The 22,186-nt window shown below is 38.7% G+C and overlaps 2 protein-coding genes across 4 annotated transcripts in view; one reads left to right on the plus strand and one right to left on the minus strand.

Moving 5' to 3' along the window:
* Positions 1 to 1,466: 1,466 nt before the first annotated feature.
* On the plus strand, positions 1,467 to 12,650 carry LOC123876861 (E3 ubiquitin-protein ligase TRAIP). Of its 3 annotated transcripts, XR_006798443.1 has the most exons (10): positions 1,467 to 1,639; positions 2,764 to 2,880; positions 3,256 to 3,468; positions 4,512 to 4,670; positions 5,272 to 5,373; positions 6,744 to 6,857; positions 7,016 to 7,193; positions 9,716 to 9,850; positions 10,895 to 11,901; positions 12,322 to 12,650. XR_006798443.1 is itself a non-coding variant. In XM_045923244.1 (9 exons), exons 2-9 carry the CDS (start codon positions 2,768 to 2,770, stop codon positions 11,228 to 11,230), a joined length of 1,350 nt encoding a protein of 449 aa, XP_045779200.1. In that variant the 5' UTR covers positions 1,467 to 1,639; positions 2,764 to 2,767; the 3' UTR covers positions 11,231 to 12,116. The 3 variants fall into 3 exon arrangements, 2 of the variants coding, with proteins under 2 accessions (XP_045779200.1, XP_045779201.1); XM_045923244.1 differs by lacking the exon at positions 12,322 to 12,650 and having other exon boundaries at positions 10,895 to 12,116; XM_045923245.1 differs by lacking the exons at positions 1,467 to 1,639; positions 12,322 to 12,650 and adding an exon at positions 1,766 to 1,871 and having other exon boundaries at positions 10,895 to 12,116.
* A 2,815-nt stretch (positions 12,651 to 15,465) lies between these two features.
* LOC123876864 (putative peptidyl-prolyl cis-trans isomerase dodo) overlaps positions 15,466 to 22,186 on the minus strand; it is a 35,643-nt gene continuing 28,922 nt past the window's right edge. The window contains exons 2-6 of the mRNA XM_045923249.1: positions 20,329 to 20,367; positions 19,729 to 19,851; positions 17,569 to 17,608; positions 16,416 to 16,619; positions 15,466 to 15,677 (exon numbers count right to left, since the gene is read on the minus strand). Coding sequence (XP_045779205.1) covers positions 15,478 to 15,677; positions 16,416 to 16,619; positions 17,569 to 17,608; positions 19,729 to 19,851; positions 20,329 to 20,331 — 570 coding nt within the window. The 5' untranslated portion in view covers positions 20,332 to 20,367 and the 3' untranslated portion in view covers positions 15,466 to 15,477. The remainder of the gene's footprint in view (positions 15,678 to 16,415; positions 16,620 to 17,568; positions 17,609 to 19,728; positions 19,852 to 20,328; positions 20,368 to 22,186) is intronic.

The following is a 22,186-nucleotide window of genomic DNA, read 5'->3' on the forward strand; positions in this document are numbered from 1 at the left end:
TAACAAAAAAAACACTCCAAACAAGCACAGCACGCGCGCCAGCAAACGCCATCACAGACGAAGTCCCAAATGTTATTGACATTGACATAACATTCACATCACAGTCTATACCCATACCATACTCTGTGACAGTGTGACCATTTGTGCAATTTGGATGCATTTTGGGCAGATTTTTTTTACTTTTTCACATTTCAACATTAAAACACAGTTAGATACCTAACTACAGCTGATATGCAACTTGCGTGGCTACTTATGCCCCTTTCGCTCAAGCAAAGATATTTACTTCTGAAATGTTCCTTCTATTTTACGTTCGCTTTGGCTATTGTAGCCTAGTTATTGCAACCCACCATTGCACAATAACTTCAAAAAGAAAAATTGTATTCAATTTTCAAAACAACTAAACAAATTTACTTGAATCAACATATCCTCACTATCTCATTGTTTACCAAAATCTCACATACAAAATAAATTTTGACAAACAAAAATACTGGTAGCGGTGATAAGGGGAATGCCCGATTTCTTTGCTGTTATCAGGACGCGGATATCTTCCTTCTGGGAAAGATTGCGTGGCTCTGATAACAGCATCCTCCAGGTGGTAGGCCAGGACCTACGCAGTCCAATGATAGCACATTGGAGGTTGATGCATCGAGATTCAAACAGAAAATAGCTCAAAATTGCTCACCTCCAGTGTGCTATTTTGAATTTAATTTAAATAATGTTAATATTATTATAAATTATTATTTCATTTTTGTATACTTTTTTGGGTTTTTACCCTAAATAGAGAAAAATTATTATTATTATTATTATTATTATATAAGGACCAAAAATTTTCATTTGTCACTTTCTAATATGAGCTTAAAGGCTATCTATCTCGCTCTTTAAGTAAGAGTTACAATAGGGCAACCTAACTACAAAATATATAAAATTTTGTTCCGAGTTTATTTATTTATTTAGAATGTTATCATGTCATGATCTGATAAGGTTATAAAAAAATAAAATAAAAAAAACAACTTCAATAAAAGTAAAAAAAAAAAACTCTACACGTGTATGTATGTAGTTGTAGCCTTGTATTAAATTTTAACCAAAGTTCATGATTTCGATCACCTAAAAATACAAACTTGAACTCATTTCTTGTTTGAGTATAAAGTCTGCAATTTCGATCAAAACAGTATAAATAACAAGTAACTATATTTCAGTACAGTTTCAGCATCTGTTGTACAATTTTTTGTTCACCAGTATTATTGTGTTTTATTTCGTGCATTCGTACGTTTTGTTGGCGAGTTCTTCAATCTTACGCATCTCTGTTGGCTTAGTCATTAGTGCATGTTTGGGAAAATAGTTGGCAACACCGGTAATACTAGTATTCGAATCCAGAGCCGTACAACTACAACTAGTTAAAAAAATAGTATTCGAATGGTTTGTCTTTGAACTTGTTTTTTTTGTTTAAAAATTTTCAATTTTGATGTTTGCAGTTTCAAGTTTGTTATTGTTATTTGTTTGATAATTTCATTTATTTTGATTTAATTTATTGAAAACGTTCGTCCATATTGAATTGCGATACAAAAACTTCTTAAGTTAGTCTAAAATAAACTATTATTTAAGTACCTTCATAATTCTATTTACACTCATTGAATTTTGGGTAAGTTAAAATCTGTTAAAATCAAAGACTTACAGCGAAAAATCATAAGTCTATGGTTAAAATATACATTATTTAATGTTCAATTTTTTCATAACAAAAATCATAAACTAATCGTCGGCTCATTAGGTACCTTTGTAGTACAGAACACAGGTATCCGGGTTTGCTCATGGTCTACCACGTTAGGTGGATTAGCAGACTTCACATACTTTTGTGAACACTGGAGAACTCTCGGGTATGCACCTTAATCACGATATTTTCCTTCACTGTTAAAGCAAGTGATATTAAAGTGCATAAAACGCACATAACTCTGAAAAGTTTCAGGTGTCTGCCCAGGATCGAACTCTGGACACCCCCGACTAAGAAACCGACATCTTATGAATAAAAGAATATACTTTTATTGTACACCACAAAATTACTACAGAAAAACATACAAAGTAAAATAAAAATATAGGCAGGTACAATTTGGTGGTCTTATCCCTAGCCTAGCGTAGCCTAGTGTGTGGCCTAGCGATCTCTTCCAGGCAGCCGAAATGTTGCAAAGGACAGCTATAAATCACCGGATACCATAGATCATAGCATGGGTTATGACCGCTTTAATGAAAATAGCCTCTCTGATTTGTCTTCATTGTATAACTAGATGAGATATTCTTTTGATCCTATGCAATAACAACAAAGAGTGCACATAACAACAAGCATGATCAATAACCAGCAACAACTACAAACATATTTTTCGTTAGGTATTGTAAAGGTAAAGACAGCCAGCTCACACACTATGCCTTTTGGGCTTTGATTTTCATAGAAAAAATATGGGTTTGATGGTAAAAGGTTTGAATCATGCTAAGAATGTTCATTTTTTTAATGGGCTTTACCAGAAGACTTGCTTCTCACTTCACACTTTACAAGAACACTCAAGGGATAAGACAGACAAGACAAGTTAGGGTGCTCAGATTTCATTTTCACTTGTATGTGTGTAGTTCCATCTTTTTAAATTGAATTTTTAAGTAGTTTTTCTGACTTCCAGCTAGTGAAATTGATGTTGGAGGCCCACATAGATGCCATATACAAAGCCTGGTAGAAAGGGCACTATTCAAAACCCAACCCAATATAATTTCTCTGTGTTTTAGGAAAATGCATATTCTATGCACAATCTGCAGTGACCTGGTGAACCAGGCAGAGAACATACGTGTGACAAAGTGCGGACATGTATTCCACTTTCACTGCTTATCACAATGGATAGAGAGGTAAAACATTTTTGGCACAGGATTTTTAAAAACCTCAAAATTGCATAGAGTGATAATAATGTTGCCTAGTTGTGACAATGCATAACAATCATCAACACACACACATGCACAACAATTTTTGTATTTTATATACAAGTTTTACCCAAGAGAAGTCTTTATTGCACACACACATTACAGGATAACAATGCATAGATACTTAAGAAACTAGATAAAGAGTGCAAGGGCAGCCTTATTGCTAAAGCAATTTTTTACAGGCAACCTTTAGTGAAAGGGTAACTGATCAGAGCGCAGGATGGTGCAAGAACTGAGAATTAAAATTAATAAGCTTAAAAGTAGGTACATAAGTAAACTATATTATAAACTTGTTCTTCCTAGATCAAAGTCATGTCCGCAATGCCGGAACAAAGTGACAGATAAATGTATGTTCCGGCTGTACCCCACCATCTCCAATGAGCCTTCCGGAGACGATGTAGCCACGCTGCAGTCGCGCCATGATGACGCGCTGCTGCAGCTGCGACAGCTGAAAGCAAGCTGCAAAGAGTACACAGACAAGATAGCCAGCACTGAAGCCGAAATGAAGAAGAATATGTGAGTATAGCCAGCACTGAAGCCGAAATGAAGAAGAATATGTAAGTATAGCCAGCACTGAAGCGGAAATGAAGAAGAATATGTAAGTATAGCCAGCACTGAAGCGGAAATGAAGAAGAATATGTAAGTATCGCCAGCACTGAAGCGGAAATGAAGAAGAATATGTAGGTATAGCCAGCACTGAAGCGGAAATGAAGAAGAATATGTAGGTATAGCCAGCACTGAAGCGGAAATGAAGAAGAATATGTAAGTGCCCGTCTAGTGCACGGGCGACATCAAATGAGTCGCAGGGAGAGTTGGATGGTGGCGGCGCTAGACCGTGGCATGTGGAAGTCCCTACAAGAGGCCCATGTCCAACAGTGGATGTGTATCGGTTGATAATGATGTAAGTGTAACATACCCATTACTCACTGTCTCGAAACGTAGAGCCGCTGGATTCAGGCGGCGCAAGTTCTCTTGTAACGACCACATGCACCACTGGCGTGTGGTCGTTCCAAGAGACGTATGTCCAGCTGTGAATGTCTATCGGTTGATAATGATAACTAGCTTATTCACGCGACTTCGTCCGCGTGGACTATACAAACTTTAAACCCCTATTTTACCCCCCTTAAGGGTTGAATTTTCAAAAGTCCTTTCTTGGCGGATGTCATAATACCTATCTGCATGTGTTTCAGCCCGATCCGTCCAGTAGTAAAAACTGTGTGTTGATAGATCAGTCAGTCAGTCGGCTTTTCCTTTCATATATTTAGATGATTTTGATGTATTTCACTGACATTGCCCAAACTATTAGCAATTTGAATAGGCAGTGGGCAGGCTATGCCTGTCGTAGAGGCGATGGCCGTTGGAGCCGGAAAGTCCTTAAGTGGAAACCACGTATAAGCAAGCGTAGTGTGGAACGCCCTCCAGCATGATATAAAGCGGCTGGCGGGAAGTGGTTGGATGAGGAAGGCTGAGGGACTGAGTGTGGTGGCGCTCTTTAGGGAAGGCCTATGCCCAACAGTGGAAGTCCACAGGCTGATGATGATGATGATGTTGTGTTTCAGGGGACTGTTAAAAGCGTGTGAAAATAAGCTGGAGAGCCGAGACTCAACCATCGCAGCGATGAAGGAGCAGCTGCAGTACTTGAAGGAACAGAATAGAGAAACACAGAGAATTAAAGAAGAAAACGAGAGTCTAAAGAAGAACATACAAACTTTGAATGGGTAAAATAAAAAAAACAATAGAGTACAGTACTGCCACTGAATCCTCGGTGTGCGATGCTGACTCACACTTGGCCGGTCGTTCTTTCTTTTTCTCTTTATTGTTAATTTTTTGGTACAAATTAAAAAAGATTTCTGCGCAGGTACACCGACGTAACTTGTAAAAGTGGTAGTACAGTACGTTGTTCAATGATCAACTGCTCAAGTTCTTCTAAACCCATTCCAGGTTAGCCCACTTCCATCCAACTGTACTATCGAGGACCTCTCTGGCGCAGTGGTGTACGCTGTGGTCTTATAATGGGAGGTCCCGGGTTCGATTCCTGGCAGAGGAATTTTATCTGGTCTGCTCTGGTGGGAGGCTTTAGTTGTGGCTAGTTACCACCCTACTGGCAAAGCCGTGCCGCCAAGCGATTTATCGTTCCGGTACGATGCCGTGTAGAAAACAAAGGGGTATGGGTTTAGTAACAGCCATGCCCCATCCAGATTAGCCCGCTTCCATCTTATACTGCAACATCACTTACCACCAGGTGAGATTGCAGTCAAGGGCGAACTTGTATCTGAATTAAAAAAAAAGTATGTCTGTTCTCATCCACACATGTTTCAGTCTGCAGAAGGTGCTAAACGCCACAAGTGAGGAAGTGGAACAGATGCTAGAAGGGTACTCAGATGTCAGGACGGTGGCAACTTTCGCCACCGCACTCAAACGGTACCTAACGTATCTTTATCTATTACTAGATGACACCCGCGACTTGGTCCGCATGAAAATAGGTTTTTTGAAAATCCTGTGGGACATCTTTGATTTTCCGGGATGAAAAGTTGCCTATACCAGTTTCCGGGGTGCAAGCTACGTCTGTACCAAATTTCATATAAATCGGTTAAACGGATGGACCTTTAAGAATCCTTTGATTTCCTGGGATAAAAGTAGCCTATGTCCTTCTACGGGATGTAAGCTGTACTCTGTATGAAATTTCATCAAAATCAGTTAAACTGTTGGCCCATGAAAAGCTAGCAGACAGACATACTTTCGCATTTATAATATTAAAGTAGGTATAGATTTCCCATTTTACCAACAAACCGCAAGACGTCGGGCGAGTTTCTATCCTTATGTCGGCGACATTCCATCTACACGCACGAAACGTGCGTCATCATTCCTTATAGCATGGCTTCATTAAAACAAGAGTGAATAGACATCTAGGTATAAACGCGTCCCATCTTAGGCCACATCATCATTTTCCATCAGGTGTGATTATGGTCAAGCGCGTGCCTATAGTGAATTAAAAAAAATCTATTTACCACCTTGTCTGTGAGGGTTTTGATTTTCATGGATAAAATTTACTTTTATGTCGATCTTCGGCATGTAACCTATACCAAATTTCGTCAAAATCCGTTAAATGGATGGACCCATAGCAATTATTCGATTTTCCGGGATAAAAACTAGCCTATATCTATATCCGGGATGCAAGCTATCCAGTGTCCGACCAAACCTTCGGCTTCAGTCACCTTCGGCTAGAAATCGACCTTTGGTTGGGCACTAAAGCTATTATTATAAGGTGGGTCGGGTGACGGGTCACCTGATGATTAGTTGCCGGCCTTATGATCAAATCTATCCCTGTACCAAACTTTCTCAAGATCGGTTTTGTAGCTAAGCAGTGAAACGGTAAAATTTAAACACATGACTGCCCTGCCAAAAAACTAACTAAAAAGTTTAAAAAAAAAACACATTTGAAAATGGCGCAAAACCTCTGCTGTATTGTTTTCTTATAGGCCAGTGTCGATTGGGATGATATAAGAACTCTAACGATATCCCATACATCCAAGTCTGTTCAGGACTTTAAAAGTTATGATACATATAATCAAAGGACGTAAGTAGTTTAGCAACTTAATGATCATATTCGCGTGGCACGGTTATGCACATGCGTTAGGTGTGTGTGGCGTGTTTATAGGAAAAGGTCATAAGTGCGACAGGTTTTTGATGCAATAGTTTCGCGGAATTGCTATTGGAATTCTGAGTCCGACCGTACATGAACCTTGAAAACTCCTTTTTTGGGCAGTCGTGTAGTAAAGTGTTACTTTCAGTGCGCTGTGTGAGTCTGAGAGCAAAAAGAACGACACAAGAGATCGACTACAAGTCGTTAAACAAAAATTAGCAGCCGAAAAAAACATCGTAGCAGACCTGCAGGCCAAACTTGCGTGAGTCATTTCAAATACAAATTATGTTTATTTCAATTTCAATCTCGAATAACGTTTATTTCCATTTCAAATACGAATAACGTTTATTTCCATTTCAAATATAAATAACGTTTATTTAAACAAACACGAATAACGTTTATGGCTATTTCAAAACGAAGGTTTGCCGAAGAGAGACTAACTGCGAAGATCCGCAAAATCAAAAGCCTGAGACAGAAGCGCAAGTCCGATGTATTGCAGGAATCGGTTGAGGAGTCTCCCTCATCATCAGAGGCTAAGAAGATGAAGCCAGACTTGGATGTGGCCATACACCTTTCAGACAGCTGTGATACTAGCATTGTAAGTATCATCGTACTTATATTATAAAGGTAAAAGATTTTTTTTATAATAAAAATAGCGAGCAAACGAGCAGGAGGGTCACCTGATGTTAAGTGATTACCGCCGCCCATGAACATTTGCAGCACCAGAGGAACCGCCAAAACGTTGCCGGCCTTTCAGGAATTTGTTGCTCCGCCCTTGAATAACCCCATGTTATAATCTAAGTTTGTATGTTTGTTACTCGTTCATGCCACAATGACTGAACTGATTTGGCTGAAATTTGAAATGAAGATAGCTTATACCCTGACATAACACATAGGATACGTTGTATCCCCGGAAAGAGTTACAACGGGATTTTTAAAAACCTATATCCACGCGGAGGAAGTTGCAGGCATCAGCTAGTATAATACCTACCTCGAAAGTTGACCTCGAGCTTCGTTAACTCGACAGTCGACATCAACTTTCGTTATCTCGACAGCCGGCCTCGAACATCGTTATGTCGTCAGTCGATATCGACTTTACTTACCTCGACATCGCAATACAGACTTTTCGCAACAGTTTGATTTTGAGGCATGGGCAATTTTGCAATGGGCGTATAAAATTCTATAGTTTTGATACAAATAACCCCACCTCCAGAACGTATAAATACTTAGGTGGCATTTCTGACATTTAGTCAAAGTCAAAGCCTTTCATTCAAAACAGGACCAAATGATTCAAAAAATGAAAATCATATGCTTTCAGAACTTACGGATTACGGATTAACTTACTAAGAAAAGTTCCTTTGTGGGATTATAGCGTTAACGCGGGCAACTAATGTTCAGCGCCACCTAGTTTCGCAAAGGTATACTACGCAATTAGATAGTATTATACGTTAGACCACAGATTTAAAAGGCTAGAGATTTCTTCAGTACGCGTGACCTTGTCGCCGTCCTCAGGTCTCGGAAGACCGCTTCGCGTAATGTTGTATTCATTTAAATGAAAAAATTTATTGCGGTAAGTGCGGGAGTAAAAATTGTGTATTGCAGCATTTCCCGCTGCGGAAATTCAACGGGGAAGTGCAAAACGTCTGTCTGTCTGTCTATCTGTCTGTCTGTCTGTCTATCTGTCCGACTGTTCGTTTGTCGTGTCTATTGCTTGACAGATATAGGGTACAAGTGCGAGTCAGACTCGTGCACTGAGGGTTCCGTACTCGGTTATTTTTTCGACATTTTGCTCGATAAATCAAAAACTATTATGCTTGAAAATAAATAAAAATCTGTTTTAGAATGTACAAGTAAAGCCCTTTCATATGATACCCCACTTGATATAGTTATCTTACATTGAAAATTGAAACACATTTTAATATATTTTTCTGTGATGTAACCACAAATTCACGGTTTTCGGATTTATTTCTTTACTTGTGTTATAAGACCTACCTACCTGCCAAATTTCATAATTCTAGGTCAACGGGAAGTACCCCATAGGTTTCTTGACTGAACAAATCTCTAGTATTTTATATCTATGGCTGTAGTCAAGAGTCAAGCACTAGTGTAGAAAACGTAATATTACTATACAGATTCAACGATGTGCGAGGTAAACGAACGATGCGACGCATTTACAACCTTAACCCTCTAATCCTACGGCTTAATTCTGCCTGCACAGCACTAAGCATAAATGTGTTTGCGTGATGCCTAGATATGTTTGTGTTTGTACTTAGACGGCGACATGCGTTCTGTATAGTTTGAAGTGGTATACAGCCCTTCTATGCCTTAGTATATATATTTGGAGATCTGTGCGTTAGACATATACATTATCACTTCGTAGTTTTAGTTTGTCTTTCAATCACACCGCAACGGACCAACGTTTTTTAAATGGATATAGTTAAAGATCTGAAGAGTCATATTATAGGTTACTTTTGCACATAACTGACTGACTGACAAATCAACGCACATCTGTGTTTAGAAACATGGCGCATGTAGGTTTTCTGTATACCCTTTTCACTACTACCACGTGAACTAGATTGAGGGAACTTTCGGTTAGATCCTGAATCGATGATATGTCAAATATTAGGATATGACGTGAAATCATAAAAAAAGTAAGGCTGCCTGGGTCAAATGTACTAACATTTGACGCCTGCCATTGACGTAGAGTAGTAGATATATGGATAAAATAACATAATTATGGATGAAATATCTCAACATAAATGTGCTATTATTATACAGATACACCTATAATAGATAGATAGATGAAGTCTTTATTGCACACAATAATATGAAAAGGAAGAAACACAAAAGCAACACAAAAGGAAGAAAACAGAATAAACAATTGTGTGCAAAGGCGGCCTTATTGCTTAGAGCAATCTCTACCAGGCAACCTTTGCTGAAAGGAGAAGCTAGTGTTGGATAGTACTAAGTCGCAAAGAAGTAAAAGAAAGAATTTAATTATTATATTAATAAACATTATACATAATAAATAACTATTTAATTCATACAGGCATACATAACTATTCTAAGTTATACTTAAGTTGTTTGCCGATCACTGTATCTTACTGTATTTTGTTCTAGAACTCAATGGTGACTAAGATAGAGAACGCGGACTCTCCATACTTGCGCTTACAGCAAAGCAGCCTGGCTCTATCCGCGCTGAGTCTCGTGCGACCCTCGAACCCCGCCAAACCCTTGTCGGACAAAACCCTGAAGGTATGGCTTCACAATATATTCTACTCTAGGATGACTAAGAGAACTCCAAGTCTCCATACATGCGCCTCGAACAAAATGGCTTTGCTCGATCTAGTGAAACCCTCTAACCCCGCTAAGCCCTTGTCAGACAAAACTCTGAAGGTATTTTATTTTTTATTTTATTTTATTTATCAAGGAACGCTAACAATATACATATTAAACATTTTATATATACTAACTTACAAACTATTACGTCATGACCGATATGTATATCAATAACTAGCGTCCACAACATTTATATAATATAACAGGTAAACTTTATATTACAATAGATTTAACAGATATAATAGATACATACAAGTACTTAAATAATAGGTATATGAAACATAATTACATTATAAAAAATAAAAATAAAATGACTATGGCTACGTTAAACAAAGGTTAAGTATTAAAAAATGTAAGTAAGTATGGTTGCATAATATATTTTACTGTAGGGAATCTAAGCGAACGCAGAACACGCCTTCAACAGAGCAGCCTGACTCTGTATTTAAAAAAAACCAGCCAAATGCGAGTCAGACTTGCGCACAGAGGGTTCCGTACTCGAGTATTTTTCCGACATTTTGCATGATAAATCAAAAACTATAATGCATAAAAATAAATAATATCTGTTTTAGAATGTTTTAGTAGGTAAAGCCCTTTCATATAATACCCGTCGTGGTATAGTTATCTTACTTTGAAAATTGAAAATACTAATTATTTGTTCCTCTACACATTTTTTTTTTTGTGATGTAGTCACAAATTCACGGTTTTCAAATTTTTCCCTTTACTTGTGCTATAAGACCTACCCGCCAAATTCCATGATTGTAGGTCAACGGGAAATACCCTATAGGTTTTCTTGACGTACACGACAGAGAGGCAGACAGACAGACAAAAAACTGATCCTATAACCCTAATCTCATGGGAACTCTTTTTAGGGTTCGCATGAGATTTTTAAAAAAACTTAATCCAAGCGGACGTCGCCTCTGGCATTATAAGGTAGTAAATGATAATGTTTAATTGTTTCAGCCGTCGGAATACGCACTCCTCAACTCAGCAAGAAACTCCATAAAGAAACAGGAAACGAACCAAAGTTCTAAAACGAGCATTTTCCAAAAAAAGGAGCCCACAAAAATGACCCTCTCTCAAGAAAACGACCAGAATCTGTCCTTGATGAACATTTCATACGACGGGTTGGGGGGACACTCCAAACTGGAGACCTTTCCCGTGCCCAATCCGAGGCCCAATTTCAAAAGCTGTTTACCAAAGTTGTCCGCGAAGCACAAGTTGAAGCGACCCAACCCTGTCGGGAGCCAGGATATAGGGAAAATGTTGGACAAGATTAGAGAAAAGGAGACAAGTTGAGAAATGTCGTCATAACAGTGAAAATTAATGTTTGTGTTCGTCTTCTATGCGGCCGCGCGGTGATACTTTGTACAATTGCTGTAGGCACTTGCCTTAAGGATTTGACACATGAAACTCTGTACAGTTGTTGGAACTTACGTTAAGGTTGCTGACATGTGACAACACTTTGTACAATTGCTGTTGGCACTTGCCTTAAGGCTTTGATATATGAAACTTTGTACAGTTGCTGTTGGAACTTGCCTTAAGGCTTGCGACATATGAAACTGTACAGTTATTGGAACTTACGTTAAGGTTGCTGACATGTGACAACACTTTGTACAATTGCTGTTGGCACTTGCCTTAAGGCTTTGATATATGAAACTTTGTACAGTTGCTGTTGGAACTTGCCTTAAGGCTTGCGACATATGAAACTGTACAGTTGTTGGCACTTGCGTTAAGGTTTCTGATATATGTTTTCAAAAAAACATTCGGAATTCAATTCGAAAACATAGTTTCTTTTGTGATTGGTCGGTAACTCAAAATGGTTGACGCCCACTGAAATTTACATCAGTATATATACATAATTTGGTTATTTTACCTGCCGTGCAGTTAATATTGTTTATTTTAAGTTGTTAGGTAATTAACTAATATAATTTAATAATATATAATAATTAATATTCCTGTTAGTTATAGTCGTCAAAAAGACCACCCCTGGTTGCCCCTGGACCAAAAGTGCCCATCAAGCTGGCAGCATTGCCCCGCTGAATGGCGATGGACAACCTTTGGACCAGGTAGGCCCCAGAGCGTGGATCGCAGCCTCTTCCTCTTAGACGACGGAATTTATGATTTAATCACACTAATATTATAAAGGCGAAAGTTTGTATGTGTGTGTGTGTGTGTGTGTGTGTGTGTGTGTGTGTGTGTGTGTGTGTGTATGTTTGTTACTCCTTCACGCAAAAACTACTGGACGGATTGAGCTGAAATTTAGAATGGAGATAGATTATACCTTGGATTAGCACATAGGCTACTTTTTATCCCGGAAAATCAAAGAGTTCCCACGGGAATTTCAAAAAACCTATATCCACGCGAACGAAGTCGCGGGTATCAGCTAGTAATAATATAATTTATCAAACCACCGACTGATTTGTTAATCAATGTGTCCGATTCTATTTATAATTTTTATGATAGTGTTTTTACATTCACTTCAAGGAAATTTCTAAATGATTTTCAAATCTTCCGTACTGAATGAAAATACATATCTCTTTAGGCACTGGCAGCAAGTGAACCGTGGCTTAGAGGTTTAAGGCACCTTGGGCGCGATACCCAGTAAGACGCAGGTTCGAATCCTGCCGGTTCTGCAAATTTTAGGGTTCCGTACCTAAAAAGGAAAAACGGAACCCTTATAGGATCACTTTGTTGTCTGTCTGTCTGTCAAAAAAATCTAAAGGGTACTTCCCGTTGACCTAGAATCATGAAAGGCAGGTAGATAGGTCTTATAGCACAAGTAAAGGAATAAATCCGAAAACCGTTTTCTGGTCACAGAAAAAAATTAAAATGTGTTTCAATTTTCAAAGTAAGATAACTATACCAAGTGGGGTATCATATGAAAGGGCTTTGCCTGTACATTCTAAATAATTTTTTTTTTAATTAATTATAATAGTTTTTGATTTATCGTGCAAAATGTCGAAAAAAAAAACCGGAGTATGAAACCCTCGGTGCGCGAGTCTGACTCGCATTTGGCCGGTTTTTTTAAATATATATTCCAAATTATTTAGAAATTTCCTTGAAGTGTCTAATTCTGTTGTACACAATCTGTAAACTAAAATGATAGGTCTATTGTGTCTTTTTAATAGAATACCCTGCGGAAAAGGACAGTACTGGATTTAGAACTATCAAGTTAGAGATTGTATTATCAGAACATGGCGTTGATTCTGAAATTAAAAAATTTAGAGTATTTGCATCTTTTTCATATTGCTAAAAAAGGATGGAAATGAATTTTTAATAGAAATTATATTAAAGAAAAGACTCTAAATGTTAGTGCTTCTCTACAAAATATTTAAGCACTTTGCTGAAGATTGACACTTAAAGTCTCGAGGTTTGACCGTTTAAATTAAATGAAGTTGGTCTGTCCTTTTCTTATTATCAAAATTAAGTGCCATCAGAATCAGTACAAATGTAAATACAGGATGTAACCAGAACGCTAGCAAAAACTTAGCGATATTATTATGCTACAATTCAATGCCAATAATCCTAATCCCTTATCTAGTATGATTTTTAAAACTCGCATTGTATAGCGTGCAAAACTCAGGTCAATGCCCCACCTACGACACGGCATTGACTTCGAGAGCTCTATTTACGGGACGTTCATTGACCTCTAACGTCAGTCAAATTCAGTTTTTTGCATTATAAGTCAACTTTAAAAAAATACAGCATTTAAAAAAAACGCCTAGTTTTTTTATGGTATCTTATCAGTTATCATCAGTACTATCAATCACCTGTCTTTGTTTTGACGTGACAACGTCTTATAATTCGATAGAGCCGGCTGCACGCACGAAAAAACATGACTCATGCGGCGTTACCTCGCTCTGAGGCGTTCCATGTAAGGCTTGAAGTGCAAGCGAGAGCGCGGACAGAGCGACAAAGAAGCACAATCGGCCTTTGTTGTCACGTTCAACTATCGTCAGTAAACCGACTTTACAGACAACCAATTTTTTGATAGCGTTCTGGTTACACCCTGTATAAATTTTAGTAGCTATGTATTGTATAAATAAAAATTAAGACTGCTAGTTTTTGGACACAATAAATTGTGATATTGAAATACGTACGCATTTTGAGTTTTATTCACGATCTTTATCAGGTTTCCGTACCCGAAGGTTACCAACGGCATTCTATCACTAAGCCGCTGTCCATCGGTCTGTCTGTCAGCGGGCTGTAACTTATGAACCGTAATAGGAATATTCAATTTTTAGTGAATTTTTCAAAAACTATGGATTGGAGAAAAAAATCGCTAGAAATTATAAATATCATTTGGCTTAGTATTAGACTTGCAACGAATATTCGGTTACTATTCGGTATTCGGCCTATTCGGCTGCTTCTATTATATTCGGCCGAATACCGAATATCTACATATTATTCGGCCGAATACCGAATACTTAAATAATATATTTTGTCGTAGAGAAATAATTGGTAAAATGAAAAATTAAAATCGATTGATTACGTATAAATTCATATTTTCATTTCTGTTATAATCATTTTAGTAGTCATTGGTGCATAACACAGGTACATAATCATCTTGGAAAAATGGAGGATTCTATGTATTTGAATTATTGTGGTAATCAAAATTTAGAAGGGTAAGGTTCTCATTTCTTTTATAATCATTTATTAAGTAGTCATTGGTACATAAAACAGGTACATAATTTAATCATTTTCTGTGTTAAACAAGTTAAGAATTTTTCTATGCATTTGAATTATTTTCATAATCAAAATTTAGAAGGGCAAGGTTATGGTGCAGAAAGACTAACTTTTCTGCATTTTTAGGAAGTAGTTTACTTATTTTTTTCTCGTAGACCATCCCAACTTCAGAGCGATGAGTACATTAGAACAAAACAAAGGAGCGCGAAACAATCACATCTGTACAAGTTTTTGGCGCTAAAATCCGGCCGAATACTTTTGCCGAATATTCGGCTATTCGGTCAGGGGCCTCGCCGAATATTCGGTATTCGGTATACGGCCGAATATACTATTCGTTGCAAGTCTACTTAGTATACATCGATGGGTTTAGTAGTTTACGAGACAAAGGTGGTGATCAAACTTACAGCATCATTATCGTTATTGTTTTGATTTGATTTTCATTTGTACGTACCATGGATAGTACGATTCGTACCTACTGACATAAGTAAAATATTCTTTATTGTATACCTAATATATATAGAAATGTATAACAAATAGTTTTTTAACCCCCGACCCAAAGAGAGGGGTGTTATAAGTTTGACATATGTATCTGTGTATCTGTTTGTGGCATCGTAGCTCCTAAACTAATGAACCGATTTTAATTTAGTTTTTTTTTGTTTGAAAGGTGGCTTGATCGAGTGTTCTTAGCTATAATCCAAGAAAATCGGTTTAGCCGTTTAGTTATCAGCTCTTTTCTAGTTACTGTAACCTTCACTTGTCGCGGGTGTTATAAATTTTTCACTTACACTTGTTGTTAAGGTGAGATTAGAGATAGGTGCGGACGCTACAAATAAAAGACAGAGATCAATTAATTACGTTTATTCGATATCAATTTCGTCCATCTTCAGCTTGGCGGTCCTCAGTTCTTGCAGTAGAGCGCAGACTTGCGACTTGTCTACGATCAGGTCGGCTGTGCGCTGCGTGCCCGTGAACACGTCGTCCGACTGTAGCGAGAGGGTGATCGTGTCTACTGTGCCCTCGGGGCCCGGAGATGTTGCGATGTCAGTTAGTTTGTTCACTGGAAATAAATATAGATATTGAGTATCATATCCACTCTTAGACGTTTTGTTTTTAATTGCGTGATGCGATGCCTGCGTTTGGTAATATAGGTACACTTCTTACGTGCTTATTCATACAAACGTATTACGCATATTATTCTATTTGTTGTTTTAGATCCACAGCTAAGCCATAGAGAGCTTGTCTATTTTGAAATGACGCGCCCCACTACATAATTTTGTTGACTTAGGTGTGAAAATTGCGGTGGTGGGGCGCGTCATTTCAAAATAGACAAGCTCTACCGATTTATCTCTCCATTATCCTTAAAATTAGGTAATATGTATAGTAATTTTTTTTTTCATTTTAAAAGTCTCTAATATGGGACAAATTTTCAGGCAACAAACTATATAAAAACTAGAAATTTGAAAAATAAACAACTTCATGTCACGCTTTACTTTATAAGAATATCAAATGTCTTTAGTTTGTGTAAAAAAATGTCTTCTTTAGCCAAAAATAGACGTAATTCCAAACGTAAATTAGCAATTATCACTTTATCGTTTTTGATTTAGAAAATCTTGAATCTCAAGTAAAATTCATTCACCCTGGCCTCTCTCGTAGTGAGGTCCACACACAAATAACGTTGTTTCCGTCATCTGTGGAAACAGCAATATTTTAGGTTCCACCCGCCAACGAGTTATCGCTTCGATGAAGCGGGCTCTTAAATGTCGTCTGTTTACCCAGTGGCCTACAGATAGCATACCCATGAACCCGTGTGTCCTCGCCTGCGCCTCGTGCGCCGCCCTGCCGCTGTCAGCCGCGTCAGCCAGCGCGGCGGCATGCGCGCGCGGCACGCCCAGCACCAGCAGGTCTCTGGCGAGCTGCACGCCGCTGCAGCCGCACCGCTGTGCTTGCTTCAGTGTCCAACGCAGCACGGCTGCCGCACGTGCACACTCCTCGCGCGATGCTGAACACGTCAGATATTAATATGTGGTAGTCCCCACAGTTGCAAAAAGAAGGTGCTTCTCAGTTCTCACTCATACGCAGAAATCAATCAACAATCACTCGATACATGAACCCAAGCTGGCCGCCTAACACGACGCTCTCACTAGATGGCAGCACAAGTATTTTCATCGGAAGTCAAAGTAGAACACGCTAATCTGAATCGCACTTACTAAGTTTTCAGCCCTCAGTGTTGCGTAACTTACAGCTTCTATTGGCTATTATGCTCACGCCACAATTTGTGCCCGAAATAAGAGAGCAGCCGATGACAAAAAATGGAGGAAAGTCGAGTAGTGATTTTAGAGTAGGGATAGACACACCTGTACGATTGGCCGTCCACGGTATTCACCTTCATAATAATTATAAATGAATGCATGGTATCACTGCCCCGCTTCCACTGCCTCTCCCGTCCCGCCATCGCGCTGTTGTCGAGGCCGCAACCTAATAAAGCGCTCCGCTCACGTCCGACAAAATCGTCGACAAAAATGAAACACAGATATTGAAACGCACCGACTTTTTGTAGGAGGTATGCGTTTCAATATTGCAATCTTTATGTTTCATTTTTTGTCGGACGTGGGCGGAGCGCCTACGCCTGATAGCAGTGATAGCGGTGATAGCGCCCTAGTGTAGGTATGTTGTATAAGGTATTGACTAGGTAGTAGATATGTCATGATCAACCCATTTCCGCCCCACTACTGAGTACGGGTCTCCTCTCAGAATGAGAAGGGTTTAGGCCATAGTCTGCCACGCTGGCCCAATACGGATTGGCAGACTTCACACACCTTTGAGAACATGGAGAACCACTAAGCTATCACAGCGTAGGGTATCACAGGTAGTAGATATGAACTTTTCTTTTTCGTTTTCTTGTCAAAAAGATTTTTAATCATAGGTCGGGTAAGAGAAAATAAACTTACACAAGTTAGTGTCCTTCAATATGTCCATGATACCATCGTCCTGAAAATAAAATGAACAAATACATATATAGGTAAAAGAAAATTTTTAATTAGCTGATCGGCCTGAGCTTGGCTTGAATGGAGTTCAAATTTTTTTTTCTTGGTGGGATAGATAATAATATATAACGTACAAGATAGACCTTGTACGTTATAAAGAAAACTTGGCACACTGGCGCTTCTTGACGCTTGGCGATTTAGATTTTTTCTCTAAACTAAATTCAGAATATCTGTATATTTTTCTTTTTAATATTGTTAAAAAAGACGGAACATTAATTTTAAAATTAAAGACTAAAAGACAGAGATGCGAATACTCTTTTTAGGTGCGCTCAGAATCAGTACCTGGGTAATCAGTGCCACTACACGCCTGAACGCCTACGTCCTGAACGCCTCTACGCGGTCCGCTTTAGCTATACTAGTCCTACTAGATGGAGTGTAAATACGTATCTACTTATTTTATCGGTCGTTGACGCTAGACGTGAACAGTGATTTTTTAAAGGTTGCTTTATGTGTTCCAGTAGCCTATCAGTAACCACTGAGACCAACCTACTGTAGTCGTCTAAAATAGAATACAACATTTGGATTTCGTTACCCACTATTTGTCACACAGAAATGTTATTTGGCCGAGCTTTTAGCGAGTCTTTGACGCTCTAATGACTATAAACGGATAATGCTTTGTATTGTATTCACCTCTACGCTTTTTTACTTGTTTGTTTTTAGGATTTTGTAACTCAAATGGAAAAAGGAACCCTTATAGGAATACTTTGTTGTCTGGCCTGTCCGTCTGTCGTGTCTATCAAGAATCTCTATAGGGTAGGTGGGACAGAGAGACAATAGACACGCTTTAGCATTTATAATATAATTAAGTGCGGATACTAGAAAATACTGGGAAAAACCATTGCTCTAAACAAGTACCTACTCAGGTACCAAAATCCAAATAGCTAAATCCTAAATCTCTGAAGTTATAAATAGCAAGAATACCTATACAATTCTTAACAGTTAACTGTGAGAGACAGCTAAGTACCTAGGTATCAGAGGCGGACTATTTAGGTCCCAATTTAGGTTCGATATGAGGCCCCGTGATGTGTTTTTTGTTCGTAGATTTGACCTCCAGAGGGGTCCGTAAGGAATAAATAAATAATTTAAAGACGTTAAGCCCGTACCCCTTTGGTTTCTATACGGCATCGTACCAGAACACTAAATCGCTTGGCAGCACGGCTTTGCCGGTAGGGTGGTAACTAGCCACGGCCAAAGCCTCCCACCAGACCAGACCAGTTCAGAAATTGTAAAATTCTAAACCCCTGCCGGGAATCGAACCCGGGACCTCCCACTAATAAGACAGCGCTTACCCCCAAGGGAGGCCGTCAAAAGTCTATCGGCCGTTAAAAGGAGGGTTATGATTATGATGATCATTGAACACTGAGTAGCGTATCAGCATGCTAGGGCCCGGAGGTCTCCCCCGCCCAACCCTTAGTCCGTCCCTGCTCAGTATTCAATTAAAACCCACCTAATTATCTCCTTATCCAAGCTCATTGGAACAAATCGACGATTCAAAGAGTTTCGACATCGTTCCCGAAGTTTGTACAATTCGTAATACCTCAGTAGGTATTTCGTGATTTTCAACTCCAACTGGTCGAGCAATTACGCAATTTTGTTTGATGTAATTCGCGAATTTAGCTTTTTGTTTACTTTCTGTTTTTGTTGCAAATTCTTTATTGCACGAAGAAAAATACACGGTAAATGCAAAATTCGCCAATTTTGTGTACTTATCCCACTATCTTGTGAGTTCATCCGCATCGATTTAGGTTTTTAAACACCCGTGGAAACTCTTTAAACAGGGGTAAAAAGTAGCCTGTGTCACTCTCCAGGTTTTTACTATATTCATGCATAAACCGTAGCTCCTACAGGTTGTTCTGTTGCGGGATGATTAAAGGACAAACCATACAAACTAACAAATCAGCAAACCAACAAATAAGCAAACCCATATTATAGATACTAACGAACAGACACACTTTCGCGTTTATAATGCTAATAACTAGTGAGCCGAAACTACCAACACGTATAACGGACAATCGCCATAGAAACAGAACTTGAATTTCTAGAATTTCTAGAAAATCGACTTACAGGCTGTTCTTCCACCACACGATGCAGTAAGGTCCTGAAGATCGGCGCTGGTAGACTGCCAAGCGCGTGCAGCGCTGCTAACGCCCATAACGGACAATCGCCGTCGGAACAGAACTTGAATTTCTAGAAATAAAATACAATTGAATTGAATATCCAGAAATAATGCAAATGTCGGTCAGAGTTTGTTGTGGGCTCTTCTCAGACGGGGGCGCGTTTGGGACACTCGTTGCTATATTTCTAATAATCAATGAATTATTATTACGATTACATAAATTATTATCTTACTTAATATTCAGCAACTGACAACCAAAAAACGTACAATAGTAGGAAGCTTTTTTCTTTATCGCAGGATAGGTTTGCGCGTGACGACAATAATGCTTTAAGGAAATCTATGATGAGGTCTAAGCTGGAGCGCGCTTGCCTAGAAGATGACTCTCTTGCCTTGAAGGTACCTAAGATACGCGTATTATACCTATTTCGAGTAAAAGGCTTTGAATCTGAGTTATCAATTAACGACCTCCCACTTTCTCAGCGCTCACCACTACGCCAGGGCGGTCCTTTATCCTGCCCTTGACTTGATAGCATTAAAGTATCACTCACCATGTCTTAAACGTTTCCCTCCAGTTTGAAGTCAGCCGCCTGGAACAAGCGGAATATAAAATTAGCATAGGAATTAGCGAGTAAGTACACATACGCATAACATTAGGTACGACATTCTTACGCGCAACACACATCAACGGAGTGGAGTGCGACGAGGCGTAAACTCAGCTTATTTACTTAAACAAATAATTTAAAAGGTTTAAAAAAACCCAACTGCAGTTTGCACTGTATCTTTTTCAGTCCACACATTATAGAGCATAAAGTCCGTCATTTTGATTTTTAAGAATTTTATGTATCTAAGTACCCAGTACATCATGCCACATCAAGATGAATCTAATGACGTATAGCAAAATCGGTAGTTATGAGTGGACATAGGAAAGTCAAAGACTCTCCCCAGTAAGTGTGCCTTGGCTCTTAGGATAATAACATTCCTACAATATTGTTGTTATAAATGTCATATCACGCGGTCAATGAAGCTTCAGTATTTAATTTGATAGGGTATAGTTTATGTCACAACTATGAATAAGTTCTCCATAATGTTCTCAAAGGTGTGAAGTCTGCCAGTCCACACTTGGCCAGGGTAGTGGTCTAAGCCCTTCTCATTCTGAAAGAAGACGGCGGCGACGGGTTGAGATAATTGATAATGAGCATGATCATAAAAAGGTTTCTTATCTTTACTATACAAGCAGTATAGCCTAATGTTTAAAAGACTCAGCCTCCTATTCGCAGGAGGTCGGGGGTTCGAACCCGGGCACGGAACTCTAATATTTCGGAGTTATGTGCGTTTTAAGCAATTAATTATTATATCGAGGAAACCTGCATGCCTGAGAGTTCCCCAAAATGTTCTGAAAGGTGTGTGAAGTCTGCCACATAGGCTACTTTTTATCCCAGAAAATTAAAAAGTTCTCACGGATTTGTTCTAGTCATCATCTAGTCTGTACAAGTGTAAATTAAAAGTTTATAACACCCCCGACAAGTGAAGGTTAGGTACAGTAATAACTAGAAAAGAGCTGATAACTTTCAAACGGCTGAAGCGATTTTCTTGGATTATAGCTAAGAACACTCTCGATCAAGCCACCTTTCAAACAAAAAAACTATATGAAAATCGGTTCATTCGTTTAGGAGCTACGATGCCACTGACAGATACACAGTTACACAAACACACAGATACACACGTCAAACTTATAACACCCCTCTTTTTGAGTCGGGGGTTAAAAATAGAGCAAATTTTTCTTGGAAGGCTATAAATAGATGATGAATAGTTAGGAACTAGGAACTGCGTTCATATTTCCTAGCGCCGAGTGACCCTAGAGGTTCATATTATAATAGCATCCATGTTGACAGATTATACACGAACAAACTTAATATCGGCATTGTTGGGCGTAATGTACCGAATAATACGCCAATATTGGACAAACACTGAATACGGAACTGAGCTTTGTTTTAGAATATTGATATAATATTATGTAGGTATGGTTGACAAATTCAGACATAGTTTTTAGGGTTCCGTACCTCGAAAGGAAAAACGGAACGCTTATAGGATCACTTTGTTGTCTGTCTGTCCGTCCGTCCGTCGTGTCTGTCAAGAAACCTATAGGGTACTTCCCGTTGACCTAGAATCATAAAATTTGGCAGGTAGGTAGGTCTTATAGCACAAGTAAATGAATAAATCCGAAAACCGTGAATTTGTGGTTAAAATTCATTAAAATAAATTAAAATGTGTTTAAATTTTCAAAGTAAGATACCAAGTGGGGTCATATGAAAGGGCTTTACCTATACATGCATAATAGATTTTCATTTATCGTGCAAAATGTCGATTAAATAGCCGAGTACGGAACCCTCGGTGCGCGAGTCCGAC

This window comes from Maniola jurtina, chromosome 22 (genome assembly GCF_905333055.1).
Source record: "Maniola jurtina chromosome 22, ilManJurt1.1, whole genome shotgun sequence".
Classification (NCBI taxonomy): Eukaryota; Metazoa; Arthropoda; class Insecta; order Lepidoptera; family Nymphalidae; genus Maniola; species Maniola jurtina.